The sequence below is a fragment of the Sylvia atricapilla genome, chromosome 9, assembly GCF_009819655.1.
Source record: "Sylvia atricapilla isolate bSylAtr1 chromosome 9, bSylAtr1.pri, whole genome shotgun sequence".
NCBI lineage: Eukaryota > Metazoa > Chordata > Aves > Passeriformes > Sylviidae > Sylvia > Sylvia atricapilla.
In genome coordinates, this window is record NC_089148.1 from 21,680,365 (window position 1) to 21,697,667 (window position 17,303).

The 17,303-nt window shown below is 37.0% G+C and overlaps 1 protein-coding gene across 7 annotated transcripts in view; it reads right to left on the bottom strand.

Moving 5' to 3' along the window:
- ARHGAP29 (Rho GTPase activating protein 29) overlaps positions 1-17,303 on the bottom strand; it is a 46,865-nt gene that overhangs the window by 10,007 nt on the left and 19,555 nt on the right. For 6 of the 7 annotated variants that reach the window (XM_066325233.1, XM_066325231.1, XM_066325232.1 and 3 more), the window contains exons 2-12: positions 16,134-16,277; positions 8,832-8,928; positions 8,401-8,473; positions 4,500-4,560; positions 3,865-4,002; positions 3,516-3,580; positions 2,953-3,063; positions 2,768-2,848; positions 2,277-2,465; positions 1,905-2,042; positions 438-628 (exon numbers count right to left, since the gene is read on the bottom strand). In XM_066325233.1, coding sequence (XP_066181330.1) covers positions 438-628; positions 1,905-2,042; positions 2,277-2,465; positions 2,768-2,848; positions 2,953-3,063; positions 3,516-3,580; positions 3,865-4,002; positions 4,500-4,560; positions 8,401-8,473; positions 8,832-8,928; positions 16,134-16,277 — 1,288 coding nt within the window. Of the gene's footprint in view, positions 1-437; positions 629-1,904; positions 2,043-2,276; positions 2,466-2,767; positions 2,849-2,952; positions 3,064-3,515; positions 3,581-3,864; positions 4,003-4,499; positions 4,561-8,400; positions 8,474-8,831; positions 8,929-10,964; positions 11,585-16,133; positions 16,278-17,303 lie in introns of those variants that run through there. The other variant, XM_066325236.1, reaches the window with a different exon arrangement.

A 17,303-nucleotide genomic window follows, 5' to 3' on the forward strand; every position in this document is an offset into this window, starting at 1 on the left:
CAAATGTAAACAATATGAAAGAAGCTACTGTATATAGCAGCAAGGCCTGTAGAAGAGGAAAACTACCTCTTCAGACTTTCTAAACTTATTATCAGGTATTACTGCTCCATAACACTACTAAGTCCAAAATTTACATTTTTCTTATTAACTAGTATCTATATTAAATTAGTAACAAGTCAAGTATTGCACAACAATTGTCAAAGTTTTAGCAATTATTATTGCATGAAATGACATTCTTCCTTTAGAATTCATATAGAAATTTTAATGTCAGCACTATATATAATCTACTATCTAAAAGATGGGACAAAGAATAGTAAAGCATGGTAAAACACCAGGATTCCTTTAGTTCCTCCAAAAATAGTGTTTTACTGTTAAACACATGTACCAAAGTGTTGCATTCTAAACCAAGCAGTTGCCACCTGTACTCTGGCACTTACCCATCAACCTGGGAACTCTGGGTTTCAAAACAACCTGATTCAACAGGAACACCATCCTTTGGCAAACTTTTCACAAACTCTGAATACTGCTGACCAGGGTCATAGAGTTTGGCACTCTCACAGAGGGACTGGCAATTAACTGGCAGAGATACAACCTGAGCATGCTGCAGCTGGAAGAGGTTAACTGTTGCCTGTTGGGAGAAAAAGATTTTCATTATTTGTGTCATTTACTAAATATTCCGCTTACACTTTGCTCAACCTAAATTAATACCCTAACAGAAGATAACTTGAGCAATAAGACTAGAAAACTTCTAGAAAACAGTAACATGTTACTTTTTACAGTTGACTTTCAAGACACTTGCACAAGTTTTGTCTGTAACAGAGACACCAGTATTTCTCTCCTCTCTGGGTTACTGAATCCTCCCACTAGCAAAGTCAATTCCAGTTGCTTCTAACTTTGGATTGATCAAGATAAACAGCAACAGCTTTTGCTATCAAAAAGGCTTTTTTCATGTTCTGGAGTGAATATTAGTCATCACTACAATGATGAAGTAGTTGGAATTCCAAACCCAGGTGAGCTCTGTATTGTCTTCAGACATGAAATGGAAAAGACTCTGTCCCAGCAGACAGATTAACTGAACACTTCCTTCATTAAATTACCTAACACTTGAAAAAGATTTTATCACATGCCGAAGACCAGAAAAGGGGGACACTGCACAACTGTTTCAGGAGCTTCCAGGTTGCAAAATACTCTGCAATTTAAATAGGCTTGAACTGACAAGTCTGTCTATACTTTCTACTGTTCTTATGGGTTGGTTTTAGGGTTGCTTGTGGAACAGGGTTAAGTTTGATGTTTTGTTTTGTGTCCCCACCCCAGCATCAAATTTTCATTATCTCATGTAAACAAACAACCAAACAAAAAACCCTAAATATCTCTTTGCATAATGAGTTCTTACATTTTTCAAGCTTTTTTTTTTTAAACTGTGCATGCCATATGCAGTTTTGACCATCACTTCCCTATTACACCAATAAACCAGTACATTCTGCTAGTCACAGTGGATCCTGCAGGAGCCCAGACTGCCATCAAGGCTGAAGTGTGTTAATGTCCATTCTGGGCTTGATCCAAACGTCTTTGCTGATGCACTAATCAAAGCAAAGAAAGCTGTACTCTTAAGCAACAGAGGAACACTACTGCCACCAAAATTTTGAAAGGATATTTATAAGGACTGTGTAGGGTACAGGGTACATGCAAGGCAACAGCTTGTGAAATACCCCTCCCACTTTTCTTTTTTTTTTTTAATTCCTACCAGAAGAACACAAATAGTTTAAAAGTTTTCCTTCTTTTTCTGTTGGCTTGACATCTGTTCTTTGAAAGCTTTCTATTTAAAACAGTGTTTATGGGGCCTTGTCTTAGTTTTAACAATATAAAAGTATCTGTGCAAAATGTATTTTAAAAATCATGCTTACAGCTTTAAGAGTAAGATCACACTGGTAAATAAGCTCCCGAAGCTGTGTTAAAACATCACTTTTAAAGCTTTCCAAATAATTTCTTTTTTCTTCAACCTCTGCCATGCTTGCTTTATAGTGTTCATTGGCTTCTTCGGCCTAAAGAAAACACAAGTATAAAGAGTTGATGGACTACAGGCCTTGATACTAAAAACAAAAAACAACTCCACTCAATATACTTGTATTGAGATTCCCTTGTAAGACAAAAACCCAAAGGAGCATAGCATGAAAATGAAAACTGTAAACTCAACTTACTCAAATACCATCCTTGGGAAAGCATGAATAAAACCAGTATAGACTTAACTTTAAAAGCAAGGAACAAAACCTCTTTACCTTTACAAGAGCTTCCTCTTCTAGTCTTCGTTTTTTGTCCAGTTGCTTGCTGAAATCTTTCACAAAGCTTCCACTTGAGCTAAGATGTTCCTCCTCAGCACGAGCAGTACAGGATTTTGCCTTTTCATACTCATCTTGACGCTGCATATACAGCAACTTGGCTTTTCTGAGAGCAGCTTCTAGCTCTTGCTGCAGAATGCAGCAAAAGGAAAAGCAGAAGAATAAACAACATTATTTTTTCAGTTACTTAATGTGATGCTTAAAGATAAGATAAGATGCTTAAAGATCCTTATGCATAGGTCTGTATGCTGCCCAGTCATTGAAAGGTAACCTCTTACAAATACCAGATTGCCTTGAAATGGACAGTTACATCTACTTCCACTAAGCCCTAGAGACCATGTGTGAATGTAAGTGCATAACATGCTAGTGTGAAAGTTTCATCCTTCTGAAGAATTCAAGACTGAACCATTAGATGTGAGAAAATTACCAACCATTTTTTTCTGTTCTCGCTGCCAAAGGTCCTTGATATCTTTCCTTTGTCTATCCAACTCATTTTTCCTTCCAAGAAGAGGCTAGATAGGAAATATTAATGCAGTACATTAAAGGCATATAGAAGTCTGTTCTTTTAAATATTATATAAAATTATACATACTTTTGTCTTTTTCTTGAAGCATACCTGCACAAATTTGTTAGACTGGAGAGCAGCAGCTGTTTGTTGCCAGAGTTGACTGTTCTCGATATCATTTTGAAAAGCATTAATGAATATTGACTGGAATGGCATATAATCCTAAAATGACACAAAACATATCGATGTTCTAGGTAAGAAAGAGCTGTAATGACATTCTAAATGTCTGTATAACTGAACTACATTTTCAATTAAATTTAGTAATTTATTTACAAAAAAAGGTATGAATGTCAGGTCTCCACATAGAAAACTACAAATTTCTCATCTGTGATGCATTTTACTAGGAAAAAAGTGTACATGTCCAAATCACAAAGCATATAAGATATTAGTCAGAAAAAAGACTATTTTGGATCTGCATATTGAAGAAAAATAGTATTATATATACAAATTTCCATAAGAAATGGAACAAGATGCAGATCTTTAACCACTGCTTTATTGCATAAATCAATTCTGTATCAGCTTAAAAATCCCTTCCTCAACATTAGAGTTTTACTCCTGGGCAAGCCATCCAATAAAGATTTAAGAGTAAGATAAAGTCCCTAAGGTATACTCACCTGGTGTCCAACAACAGCTTTAGCAGTTTCAGCCATTTTTGCCAAGTTCTTAGCACACTCCAGCTCTGTTAAAAAAATTTCACGGTTACTGCTTACATTATAATACAACAGTTAGAACACATGCTAAATGCTTTTTACAGCCTTCCTTTAACAATCAGACTACAGAGGGGTCCACCTTCACTTTGCTACAGGCCTATAACTATAGGAAATGCACGATAGCTCTGTCAACTTCAGCAGAACAGCTACTAATTTAGAAATCACATTATTGACAGTCTGCAGCACAGAGGCCTGACAACAGATTTAATTTCATCATGACAAAGCTGATTAAATGCCAGAAAGAGCCACTCACCCAAACTAAGCTTTTTTTCTACCCATGCGACTACATCCTTGGTATATTTTGACCATGCTTTAGCATAGGACAGAGCCGACTCAATTCCACTGTCATTTCTTAGGAGCATGCTATCAACCTCCTCTGCTCGAAGATGTCCTGCAAATAAAGCATCCAACACAAAGAGGTGATTTTTAGACATGACCACACACTGAGAGCAAAGCCAGTATTAGCCAACTGTGAATGCTTAAGCAGCTCTGATCTTGAGTTGGTCTTTAATGCTCGTTGACTCTAAACAGGACTGACAGAGGTTTTAGAACAAATTAAAGGGTCATAGTATTTTATCTGGAGTAGTCATATGGTCAGCATAACTTTCTTCAAGAAAGTGACCCAACAAAACACCAATCAACCAGTGACAACACACAGAAGGTGCTTCAGGCCTTAGTTCTTCTACCCACCCCCCAAAAAAAAGCAACCTGGGTCAGTTATTTACGAAAGAAATGAAACATTTGCAGCAACTTTTTTTTTCACAGCGAAGTTGTAAATGCAGCATAGGTGTAGAAAAGTGACCAAGCAACTTACTAAGAACATTTTTTAGAAGAAAAAACCCCACAGACTTCAAAATTGTGTTTATCAATGTCAAATGAATAACTTACCTTGAATATCATCCCTTTCATGTAGTGAACCCCCAGACTCCACAGAAAGATTCTCAAAAGACTGATGTATAAAAAAATAAAACATTAAGTTAGCAAAGAAAACCTCTCACTGGAACTGAAAGCTAACATAAATGGCATTATCTGCCTCTATTTTTTTTTTCAGACTGCACCATCACTCCCTCTCATCTAAGGCACAACATCTTTTAAACTCCCATTGCTGTCAAATGAGAAAGAATAAATAGCAAGGAATCATTATACACCTTTACATCAACAATCTTGAAAGTCTGTGATGAAAGAGTTAAATATCAACCAGATTTCTTAAACAATTAAGTGAAATCCAGCTTTTCTTAAATCCCTACCTATTCTTTTTGAAACCTTTTCACACAGACCTAATGCCAGATAAAAAAAATAAGACACCATTCTACAAGCCATTACAATCCTGTATTTCTTCCTCAAGGGAATAAAGTTAAGGTTTTTTGCAAATTACTTGCAGGTGGTGCACTGTAGGCACAACAGCTGACTAGTAACCCTAATGAAGCTCTGACAATCAGTACAACATGACAGAATGTAATCCAATAATAAAAGGAATTTAGCACATCATGTCATTCCTACCTTGGTCCTCACTGCATTTTGCTACCCCTTTAATTGTGCAAGTTGAATTACCTGTAAGACTGCGCTGCAGACCTGACTGCTCAACAGATTTAGATGAATAAGAAGTTTACTTTGTAATAACTACCCCCTTAAAAGCCAAATCAAACTAAAGACAGACATCAAACCCTACATAATTTTATATGGATAAATTACTTTTGAAAACTTTGAAGCACAAAGCAGATAGAAAACAAAGGCTAAGAAATAACTGCAAAGTACCCTAAAGCTTTGCAAGAACAGCTTGTTCCCATTTAGATTTGGCACTGGCTTATTTTCAGACATTCACTAAAATGGAGCACAGTAATCAATGATAAAAGTAGTTTTGGTTTGTTGGAGTTTTTTAATGTAAATTAAAACCGATCATAAATCACACAAAAATCTCTCAAAAATCATTGTTTACTTCACAGCAAAAGCAACTTTTCCATAGACCAAAACATGAAAGATATTAATCATCAATGACATCAAGCAGGATCAAACTACAGCCTAAAGACCTGCTTCATTCCTAAGAAAGTGAAATACTATTACAGTTGCTGTCTAATAGAAGAGAGTTTCAACAAAATGGAACAGGTGAGAAATATGTCTGAAACTGTCTCCCAACTAAATGGGTAAAAAAACCCTAAAATCTGAATTTAGCAATTAATCCATATTTGGTTGCAGAGAAAACTTGAACATTCCTAGATTTAGTTCAGATTTTGTATAAAATATTACTGTCTTCAAGTAGATTTAAAAGTTCTTAGGGGAGAAAAAAAATAATTAGAAAACCCCATACTTTATATTAACTTGAAAACTTTCAAGTTCTGGTCCTAAAAATTACATCCCATTTCTATAATACCTAAATCATTGCAGTCCTGAAAACTGCTTACGCCTTTCCAGTAAACCAGGCCTGCTAGTTAAGGCAGCTAATCAAAGGTCACTCATTTTTTCACATTCACCCATTGCAAATACGTAATACCAAATTTTAGAAGCAAGCATGAACAAATGCTTTTATCTGTGTCCTACAACTTCTTATCAGAATGTGATCCATACAGCCTACTCCCCTCAAGCAACCAGTGACTCATCCCAGTAGTCCTAGCAAAAATTAAAAGCCTGACTTTCATTTCCAACTTCAACCAGTCTCTTCTGTCTTTTATTCCCTCATTACCCAAGACTCTCACCTTAACAGGCAAATCTCTTCACACAATTTGAAAATTTTATCCTTCTTTATTGTGCTCTCAGATCTGCACAACATCAAATAGCATTCAAATAGCTTGTTGAGTAATGAAAGGTCAGACATGTCTGTCTGGTCTCTTCCAGTATATTTTAAAGTGCTTTTGTTTTTAATTAAAAAACATTTTAGCTTCCACCTTGTACATCTGGTTGAACTACAAGAGCTAAAATGAGAACAATTACATTTGCTAAGAGGGGGTATACGTATCATTTAACTTAAGCTTCCAAGCGGAATGCCTTAAGTAAAGAATGTAGACTCCCCTGCAGTCAAGAGAAGCAAGATCAGTGCTGCCCACCCCCCTCCTTGGAGCCATCCTCATCAGCCTAATGAGGGAGGTCCTTAACTAAGGAGTCAATTAAAATATTTCTCCTTAATCAACCCTCAAAATATTTACGTGTTAAATCCTACCAAAATGTTATGCTCTGTTTAAAATACAGCTAGCTGTTACGATCACTGAACACACACCAACTACAGAAAAAGTTAATACAGTTATTAAATATTTTGCATTTAACTCCTCTTAACACTCAACTCCTAGATGGCTTCCAAATTGCTCTCTGAATTATAAATTAGAATGAAATTATTAGCCCATTAAATGTGTATTTGTTTGCCTAAATGAAAAAGCACTCAAGACAGATTTCTAAGAAACTGAACCATGTTACCCTACCTCCTCCAAAATTTATAATTGTTCACATTAGGAAAAGCATGAGATACCACAAAAGAGTGCTTGTAAATATAAGCTGGCGATTTCTGAAGCATCTAGAATGGAATTCCTTCTTCATTTCACTATATTCAAATTTCCCCTTGGACTTCTCCCTACCCCCATGTTTAGAACAGTGATCTTATAGAGAATCAATCATCCACTTCACAATACAATATATAAGACCATCTCTTTCCACAAGCATGTATTTTTGCAATACAAAGCCATTTCAAGATTAAAATGCTGTCAAATTCAGAACCTTCCTTCTGCTGGTGAACCAACTGGATGAACCAGCACTTCTTCAAATAATCTCAATTTACATGACATGCTGGATTCTATGCTACTTTATTTCATACTTTTTATCAGTGACCTAATTTGAACTTTGCTGGAACCAGACAACCAGAACTCAGAAAACCAGAAGTTTTCTGAGCAGCCCACTTTTTCTCCATATTGTTTACGAAGACAAGTTTTGTAGCAGTTTTCTAGCAAATTCTACACAGAAGTAGCATTTGTGTGGTAACACACATGGGAGAAAGATGCATCATCAACATAACCAAAGTCTGAAAAGACTACTCAGCTATAGCTGCACGGCTTGATGCACATAAAAGCATGTGTCAAGAAATGCATGTTTTAAGCATGTTTCAATGAAGCCTTTAAAAAGAATGCACAATCTAACATTTTTAACCTTGTAACAACTTCGCTTGTGATACACACTAATTATCAATCGGATCTTCCTTGTACGTAACTCTTAATTTTACTTGATTTACCTGAAAGTCTGCTTCTCAATACACGAAAATTCAGAACAGAATTTGGTACTAAGCATTTTTCAGTCATACCTTCAGTGTTTAAAGGCATGTTCAAAATGTTAGCGTTTTTCTTTGACTACCTATAAGCTGACAGCTCTTCTAGTGAATTGTTGCTGAAACAGTTACAGAACAAAGTGGGTTTGGAAACAAGAAAAGATCATTTTGTCCTGACTATGAGTCTTTAAAAGCCAAAATGAAGTCATTAACCCTTTGGTTTCCAGGTTTAACAGATAACATAGTCCAACTATTTCAGTGAGCAATCATTCAAGTATCTTATTTTTCCCTATTAATTTTCACTTAACCAATTTAAAAATCTCAAAAGCAATGACAGCAGGTAGCCCTGTCAAGTCATTGTTATCATTTAGAATTGAAAATGCATTTAGGTAGTTGAAACCTTGAATCCACATTTTTCCTAGGTTGAATCTTGTTTTAAAACTCAGACAACTCAAGGGTCCCAGCTCCATGATGCAGAGAGTTTCAGTGAAACTGAAGTCTCCTTTAACAGATATCATTTTACACTGCATGAGAACGTGTTTAGCCTACCCGACTTCTCCGAGATACAGGAAGTCCCAGTGAGGAGCCATTGTCTACATCTCCCATAAGGAAGTCTGAAACACTGCCAGAAAAACAAAGAATTGTGTTACTTCATTACTTTACCTGACCAAGCAATTTTGTATCACTGAACTGAAAAATTCAGATAGTGTTACTAAGTCCTTTAAAATTTCTGCAAACCATTTTTTGTAGTCATCTCTGCAATTTCTACACCATCCTAGATCTCCTTATTAAGAAAAAAAACCCAAACTGACAAAACCCCAAAACAGTAGATGTAGATGATGCTCTAGATATAGCTAATTTAAATTACTTTATCAGAAAATAGTTGTCCAAAAGAAAACTGAAGCCTTTACTATTGATGTGTCTTAATTTAATTCAGCTCCACTGAGTTCTTTAAAAACTCCTTCTGGATTCCAACTTACATGTTTCCAAAGGTGAATGCCAATGTTTCAATGGAAGAAAATATTTCACTGAAGAGTTCTCTCTTGTTTTCTTCATTAACTTCTTTGAAGTTCACCGCTTACAACAACAACAACCAAAAAAACAAAAACGAAACAAAAAAACACCAAAGCGTGAGAGGTGGGGTCAATTAAGCAAGTTTAACAGGCCTAGAAACAAATTTTATAGACAGTCTCCTACAGAACATGCAACATTATGCTTTTCTGAATAATTGAAAAAACATAGTTTTAAGGAAAATTAGTAAGAAAGTAAACACTAAAGGAAAAAAATTAACACAATCCAGATGCTTCCCACAATGAAATCAGATTACTCTTGCACTTCCTGTATCTTCCAACTTAAGGAGCAGCTTTGTGTAGAAATGTTGGTAATACATGGACAACAAAACCAGTAATTTAGCAACTAGAGTCAAATCACACAGCAGCAGTACCACCACAAAGCAGCTCACAAATGTAGTCAGATTTTGGAAAAGCTGTTTCTTTCCTCAGTAGAAATATCAGAATTCCAAACCAGAGTGGTAGTTTGTAGGGGTGCCCGCTCAACTGAATGCAATCCAGAACACAGCATTTCTGGCTTGAGTACAGGCAAGCAGAAAGCTATCAAACAGTGGTGTCCACTGCAAAATTGCAAAGTTATTAGCTCCATAGTCTGGCAAAAGCCCCACAGTTTTTCCTGTTAAAAGTGGGGAAGAAACTCAGCATAACTACTGGTGGTCCTAAATAGGAAGAGGAGTGTTGCTGGACAAACTAGATGGTTTAAAGTGGTGATCAAGTACTTAACCACTCAACACAGCCTTAAGCACACTTCCAGGACAAACTGAAATAAGACAAAAAGAATGATTCATCCAGAGTTTCTATTAACAACCACTAAACAAGAAGAGGGAGGGAGAAAAGACAAGACAAAAAGCACGACCATTTTTGTCTGTTTTCAGCTTAACTCTTTAATCAGTGGTGACCGAGAAATTTTTTGTAGAAAAGCTGAATACATTCCTTTCAGCTGAAGCTGTATCCTCTGGAGGGAAGTTTCTCCCAGAGTCACATTGTGAGAAATGACAACTTCACATTAGTATTTATTTTTTTAAAGTTTACTTTTCTTTAGTTTATTTTTAAGTTTAGTTTTTTTAAGCAATGCAATATTCTTAACTCTCTAGATGTATAAGTCACACACCTATTTCCAAGATACTGCAATGACACATGTACAGGTACCCAACCCATATCACTTTTTGCAAAATCTAACATGGTTAATTTGTCTTCCTTACATTTCAAGTACAAATAGAATACAATGACTTGTACAAGTAGCAAAAATAAAAAAATGTTAAAATGTAGCCCATTCTATACAAATTTTCTCAGCAAATTAACAGGCTTTAATCTTGAAAAGTATTCAAACTTCCTGCCAGGTGCCTAAATACTAATGGGTAACAAACAAAGAAAGTAGAGTAATCTGCTCCCCCATTAGACTTCCTTTGTGAAAGGAAAAGTTTTTAACCAGTAAAGTAACACAGTTAAAATCATTCCTTTTTACACAGCAAGTCAACAGACTTGATCAACATTTCTATAACAATTTTTTCTATACAAAGCCGTTACAGAAAATACATATTCTTCTCATGGACTATTTTTACAATTACTTGCAGATACGAAATAAAGTTGTAATAAGCCTACAGCAAAAAACCAATTATCGCATATTACAATAACATTACCAATCTCTGTTGACACAGTTCACTACTAAATTAGAGCTTCTCCTACCTCTTCATTCAGCTACACTTTGTAATTACACAAAAAAATGCCTCTGACACCTTTGTTTGAAATGAGATTTGATAAAGCTTCACAGCTTTCTTTTTTTTTAAAACAACTTTGTAAATAGTAGTGGCTTTTTTTTTTTTTTAATTCAGGTTAGTTGAAAATCTCAACTTTCCAGAGATAATGCTGTGTATAAGCCTAAACTTTGCATTCCAAATTAGTAAGCAACAACAGTCACAATGAGACCTATTGACTACCAGCCCCTAATGACTGGAAAAATAATTTCAGAGCTGGCGTGAAACACAAACTGCTTCAAAATTAGAAAGAATTAGCAAAAATTGTCTATGCACTCAAAGCACTTACCACAGAAAAATTTGTATATCCATTAGCCGCAGTGTCTTTGCAGAGAGAGCACTTCTTTCACTTAGTTAACAAGTGAAACATTAGTATAGAGAGTCTTTCCCTAAAGAAATGTCGTCTGTTTCACTCTGCCTTCCTGTTCCAGGAAGAGTTTTGTTAAGCTTTACACTTTATATGCCAAAGAAATCCTTTCTTTTCAGGATCCATCACAAAAGGAATAACAAATCTCAATTTTTTCAGATTTACTTCTTTTTACTTCTCCCGAAACAGGTTGGTTTAATCTCTTAGTAATTCAGTAGAATACCACCAGCTTTTTTCTTGCTTACCACCACTGGAATGCTGATGTACTTAACGTCAACTTTAAACCACGCACTCTCTTTCCCCAGGACATCCTGACTGCACACAATAGCTACTGACAACAATGAACTAGAGTAATCTTGCCATGTCTGGAAATGACAGCTATCTATAGTTCTACAGATTTCAAAGCAAGTATACAACTACACAACTCTTCTAAGCAAGATTTCAGATGACACATAATAAACTTCCAGAAACCATATGACAGTGATATATTAAAATCCTAATCCAGTACCAGAAATGCAAGTCTAGATTGCAGTGGATCTCTACTTCCAAAGGTGTCTTCAAACTGAGGTGAGTTTGGCAATCTCATCAAAATGCTGCAGTACGCTGCAGTTTCAGCTCTTGGGTCATGCCATCAAAACTTTTTTGAATCGAGCACAGACCAGGCTGGGGAACCCAAAACAGCCATGAATGTTTTGGAAGTGAGAATCCCAGAAGCTGAAGCATTGCCTGAGGACATTTCAGCAATGCTTCTAAAACGATGAAAACACTGACAGCTGTCAAGACTGAACAGCAAGCAGAGCCTTTAAAAGGTGACGGATAGCTCCCAGTGAACTCACACACATAGCCATGCAGGAGTCTGCTCAAGTTCACCCCAACCCTGCTGTCCACACACACTTGCAGTACTGACAGCAGCAGAGCTGCCCTGCCAGCTGTCTGCAGAGCCTGGACAAGCTTGCAGAATTTGCCCCTTGCAGGTCAGTTTTCTCATACATGATAGATATATATTGTAACATCATCATGTATCTTTTTAGACAGGAATACATCCTCAATCCACACTTTTCTAGCTGACGTATAAGAAGTAAGCAACCAGCTGACTTCTTGGAACTGAGTACCTTTGCAATCAATTTATCTTTAAACTCACAACAATGCTTTCAAAACCCTTTCAGAACTCTTTCAAAAACAAAACAACCACCCAAGCAAACAAAAAACCCAACAAAGACCAAAAGACCACTCCCTCTCTGAAAACAAAGACTTGTAATACTTCTTGTTATTACCTCTCTTCTTCAAAAACATGTAAAATAAATGGGGAGAGGAACATTAAGTAAAGAGCAATAATATGGAGACTGGAAAGAGGCAGAAGAATATTCTTGTATTGCAGAGAGGATCAACAGGCTGGCCAAGCTCCACTACCTACTTTTAGTTCTTAGTGCCATATGATTTGACCAGCCATATGATTATTACCAGGTTTGGCAGCCTCTTCCACTTGAGCTGGATGCCAACAAGACAATTCCAAGGAACTTTTTCTTACTCTTGCCATAACAAAATTTGCTCTTAATGTACAGCACAGATACACCAACAAAACTGAAATTACTTCATCTTGTTTGAGGCATTTCTTTTTGATGCAGAACTACTACCAAAAAGACTATGCCTAAATAGGAAGACAAGACAAGTGTAATTTTCAAGATTTACCAGGAATCAGTGCTCATTCTAGTGATTAAGCCAAAGGGTGCAATTAAGAGCAAAAGAAGAGTACAAACTTGAATTCAGCATGGGATCAGGAGAACCACATATTCTGGGGCCATCAACTATTTAAAGACACTGAGTGGAAAAATTACAATTATGGATATAATGCTGTGCCAGAAGAGGAAGTGACTTACAGAAACAGGAGTCTAAACAGGTTCCAAGCAAGATGCTTCAGTAAGTCTCAATTCTTCCCAGGTCAAGTGAGGTGTCACTTAAAACACATTTTTCAAGAAGCACTCAAGTAAGCATGTATAAGTAATAGAGTCCAAAGAGGCCCAGTGAGGCATGCTGTGTCCAAAATATAACCAGAGAAATCAAATGTGTCATGTCCACTCTTCTCAGCGCCATTTTCCCTCAACCTCAGTCCAAAATAAGTCTGACAAGTCTGTGCTGCCGAGCATGATTCTCTGTAGCAAGATTCAGATAACATGTTACAGCTAGTTTTCCCTTCAATTTCTCTAAAAGCAAAAGCATTGTACATTCAAAGCAGAACTAGGGGCACATTTGTATCATTCCCATTGAAGGTCCTGAAAAATGGCTGAGAAGCTTGAATGAGGGTCACAAGCACTCTAATTTTTGTTAGCCTTCGAAATATTCCCACTTGCAGTAATCTAAAGGGGGTAGTTTAGGGGTAAAGCATGGCTCAACTTGTCACAGTTATGAGAACAATTCAAAGACAATAAGATTTCACAAGTCACTAAGGTTCCAAAGTTATTGTAACTGATTTAATGAAGAGCAAAAGGCATTTGTTTGTTGTAATAGTACTATATCCCCATATGAAGTTCCAAAGCAAAACTGGATTTGAAACTCTGACATTAAGCAAAGACTCAAAAACCAGGAGGTGGAATCACGTGCAAATCCCATTTTGTTTCTATTTCATCGTCTCCTAAACAAACATCAGAATTTTTCCATGGCAGGTTAATTTTCTTCTTAGTCATAAATCCAACTACACAGTGCGTCCATATCTTTTTATAGTTCTGTCATCCAATGACAAGAAACAGATGAGTCACATGAACTTTTCATAATGTCACATTAACAAAGACAGGGAAGCAGAGGAAAAAGGATACTGGATATATTCTACCAGCTCCTCACATTCTTGTAGCTTCCTGTTTATTTGAGGACTGATTACCTCTGGTGAATTAACCACAACTGAGAACCTGTGAATGCACATGTTACACACAAGTCAAAGTAAGCAAATCTGAGGTCTGTATGCTCACAATCACCACAATGTGCTGTATTTTTATTTCCGCTTTCTCAGTACCAGCTGTCGCACACTTCAGTTTGAATATAAACTTGGAGCAGTATGATCCTCAGAAAAAGAACAGCTGTAAAAACCAAACAGGTGCTAAAGGCAAACTGCCTTCACATTCACCACAGATTATGTAGGGGGGAGGTAGTCTGTTTTCATACAGCAAAGGCCTCACTGTTCACAGAGGAGGAGGAGGACTGAAGCACCAGTCAGAAAGAGTCCTGAAGTCTTAATCTCCCCATTTCCATCTCCAGAGGTGTGACAAATACAGTGTGTGTCTGAACAAACACTGACAGGCATTACCAAAATCTTCATTTCAAAGTACTTGTTTGTAACAATGGCTACAAATATTGAGGCTTTCAGAACTGACTGAAACCATCCTTAATGTGATCTGCAGTTCCCCTTCCTTGCATTTGTGCAGCCAGGTCACACAGTCTGGATCACAGGAAAGACTATTTGCCTGAGAGTGAGTTTGTATTTACTTTAGCCAAAGCATCATAGAATGGTTTGGGTTGGAAGGGATCTTAAAGCTCATGTAATTCCACTGCCCTGCCTTGGCAGGGACAGCTTCCCCTAGAGCAGGTTGTGCAAAGCCCCATCCAACCCGACCTTGAACACTACCAGCAATGAGGCATCCACAGCTTCTCTGGGAAACTGTTACAGTGCCTCACCACCCTCACATTAAAGAATTTCTTCTGTGTATCTAAGCTAAACTTGCCCTCTTGTCCTATCACTATACACCTTTGTCAAAAGTCCCTCTCCAGCTCTCTTGTAGCCCCCTTCAGGTATTAGAAGGGCCTCTAAGGTCTCCCCAGTCTTCTCTTTTCCAGGCTGAACAGCCCCAGCTTTCAACCTGTCTTCACAGGAGAGCCCTCTGATCATCTTTGTGACCATCCTCTAAACTTGCTCCAACAGGTCCACATCCTTCTTACACTGGGAGCTCTGGAGCTGCATACAGGTGGGGGGGGTCTCAACAGGGGAGTAAAGGGGGAGAAGCACACTGCTGCCCACACTGCTTTGGATGCAGCCCAGGACAGGGCTGGCTTTCTGGGCTGCAAGAACATGTTGGGTCATGTTGAACTTCTCATCAACCCATATCCCCAAGTTCTCAATCCATTCTCTGCCCTGACCCAGGAGCAGGACTTTACACCTGGCCTTGTTTAACTTCGAAAGGTTCACACAGGCCCAACTATATATCAATAGGAAGAATCCATAAGAAGCTTGGAAGAATCCAATATACAGGAATCAGAAAGCTAAACATATTTGCATTTTAACTGATATTCCCACTTAACTGAATCAACAGTACATTTCAGACATACTAAGATAAATAGGAAACGAGGGAAGGCCTAGATGAAGAAGAAAAGCTAAACTATGTGTCTCTGAAGGAAGATATCCTACATCATTTAACACAGGCAAGAGGTAGAGATTTAACCCTACTCAAAGCTGGTTGCACAGTAATATACCACACTCCAGAGAAGGAAGAGCTGCAGTCAAAGGCTAAACAGAGAAGAAACAGGTTTCTGGGGCTGGAGCAACTGAGTGCTTCATTATTTGCATTCATCTGACATGCTGAGAAATGCAGTAGCAAAAATCAACAATTGAAAGTATTAACACATCTGCAACACTTTTTCCTGTTGCTATTGACACGTTTATTGACACATGGCTATGATCCACTTTGGAATTTATAACTGTTCAACTATTCAGATTTGGATTGCTCAGAGATTTCTTCACCTACAGATTCACAGAATTACATCAAGATTCTTAGCAAATCTCAAAGTGGAAAAATGCCAGGTTTATTACTCTGATATTATTCTGTGATACTCAGGTAAAGAAAAGCTTAAAATCAAAGGCTTGTGCATTTAAAATTCAATGTGGGCTTGCACTTAGCTTCCTATAAGCAGAATTTTATCACATCAATAAGAGAACAAGCTACTTAACATTACTCTTCACTTAGGGAAGGCATTTTTTTAAACAAGTATTAAAGTATTACTCTTATAAAAACCCTGGTATATGTAGAATTCTATCTATAACTCCAAGCCAGAGTCAATCAAGTCACTAACTACAGTTTTCCATGAATATGAAAAGTAGTAATGCCTTACCTTTTACTTTTGCAATAACTGTTCCTGCAGCACTAAGAATATCAACTGAATTTAGTGTCTGATGTTTATTTATCACTGCTTTTAAAACACGTAGCAACTCTCCCAGGCGTTCATGTACTACTTGATGCAGGCCATCATGATTTTCTGAAAAAAGTAAAGGAGAAACTACATTAAAACAGCGAATTAACACCAAATCATATTACAAACCACTTTGATGGCATTCAGTTGCATGGAATTCTAGGCCATATTGAAGCTAGAACCTACCTAGAATAAAGAAATTGTTAAAAAGATAGAGATACAATAGCCATAGTAAGCTTGCAATATTGTACATCATTTTTATAAACTTATTTCCCACAAAAAGTCAAGCAAGTATACTTTTTAAAAAAAAGGGGGGTGGGAATTCTACACCAATACCTTAAGGTTTCTGAGCTAAACCAGTCTTTTTCTCATGTCATTTTATCAACCACCATTTTGGTAGTTACATATCTGAAAAAAATGTATCAACAAAAGCAGATTCTGATTGTTCATTAAGTAATTCTTCACCTGATAGAAATTCAACACCATTTATGTATGCTTGTAAATTAAAATTTCTAGCAAATGTTGGCTAGTTTGTAATTAAAGTATCAGCAAAATCTTAAGTATCTTTAGTATTAAGCCTATATCTACAAAGGTCTGTCTTTACAACACCTAAATCAGGCCAAATCAGAAAAATTCTCAAACACATACTCCAAGATGGGGATGCTTTTTATACCACATGCCTCTTGCTATGTGCCTCTAAATCCAAACCCATCTTAGTTATTTAAAAAAATAATTCTTGTGGCATCCACAGCACAGGTTAAACCACAATCTGCTCTGTTACAGAAGAGGTGCTGGTGCATGGAATTAAAGTTTCTCATGCACTAGAGTGCTGCGTTGCAAGTTGCGGTAAAAAGCTTTCAAATTCAGGAAAGTCTAGCTTATGAAAAAGAAAAAGAGGATCTAATACAAGCTGACTCACTTCCCCACCGAGCAGGGCAATTCTGTGTTGTCTGTGGCCACGAGAACAAACAGGTCAATACAGACAATTATAGTACAGTGCAAATTGATCCAGTGTTGCTCAGAGAATAGTTTCAACTCAGAGCCATTTTTTCTGGTGACAAGACATTATATTTAGGCTAGAGGCACCTACAT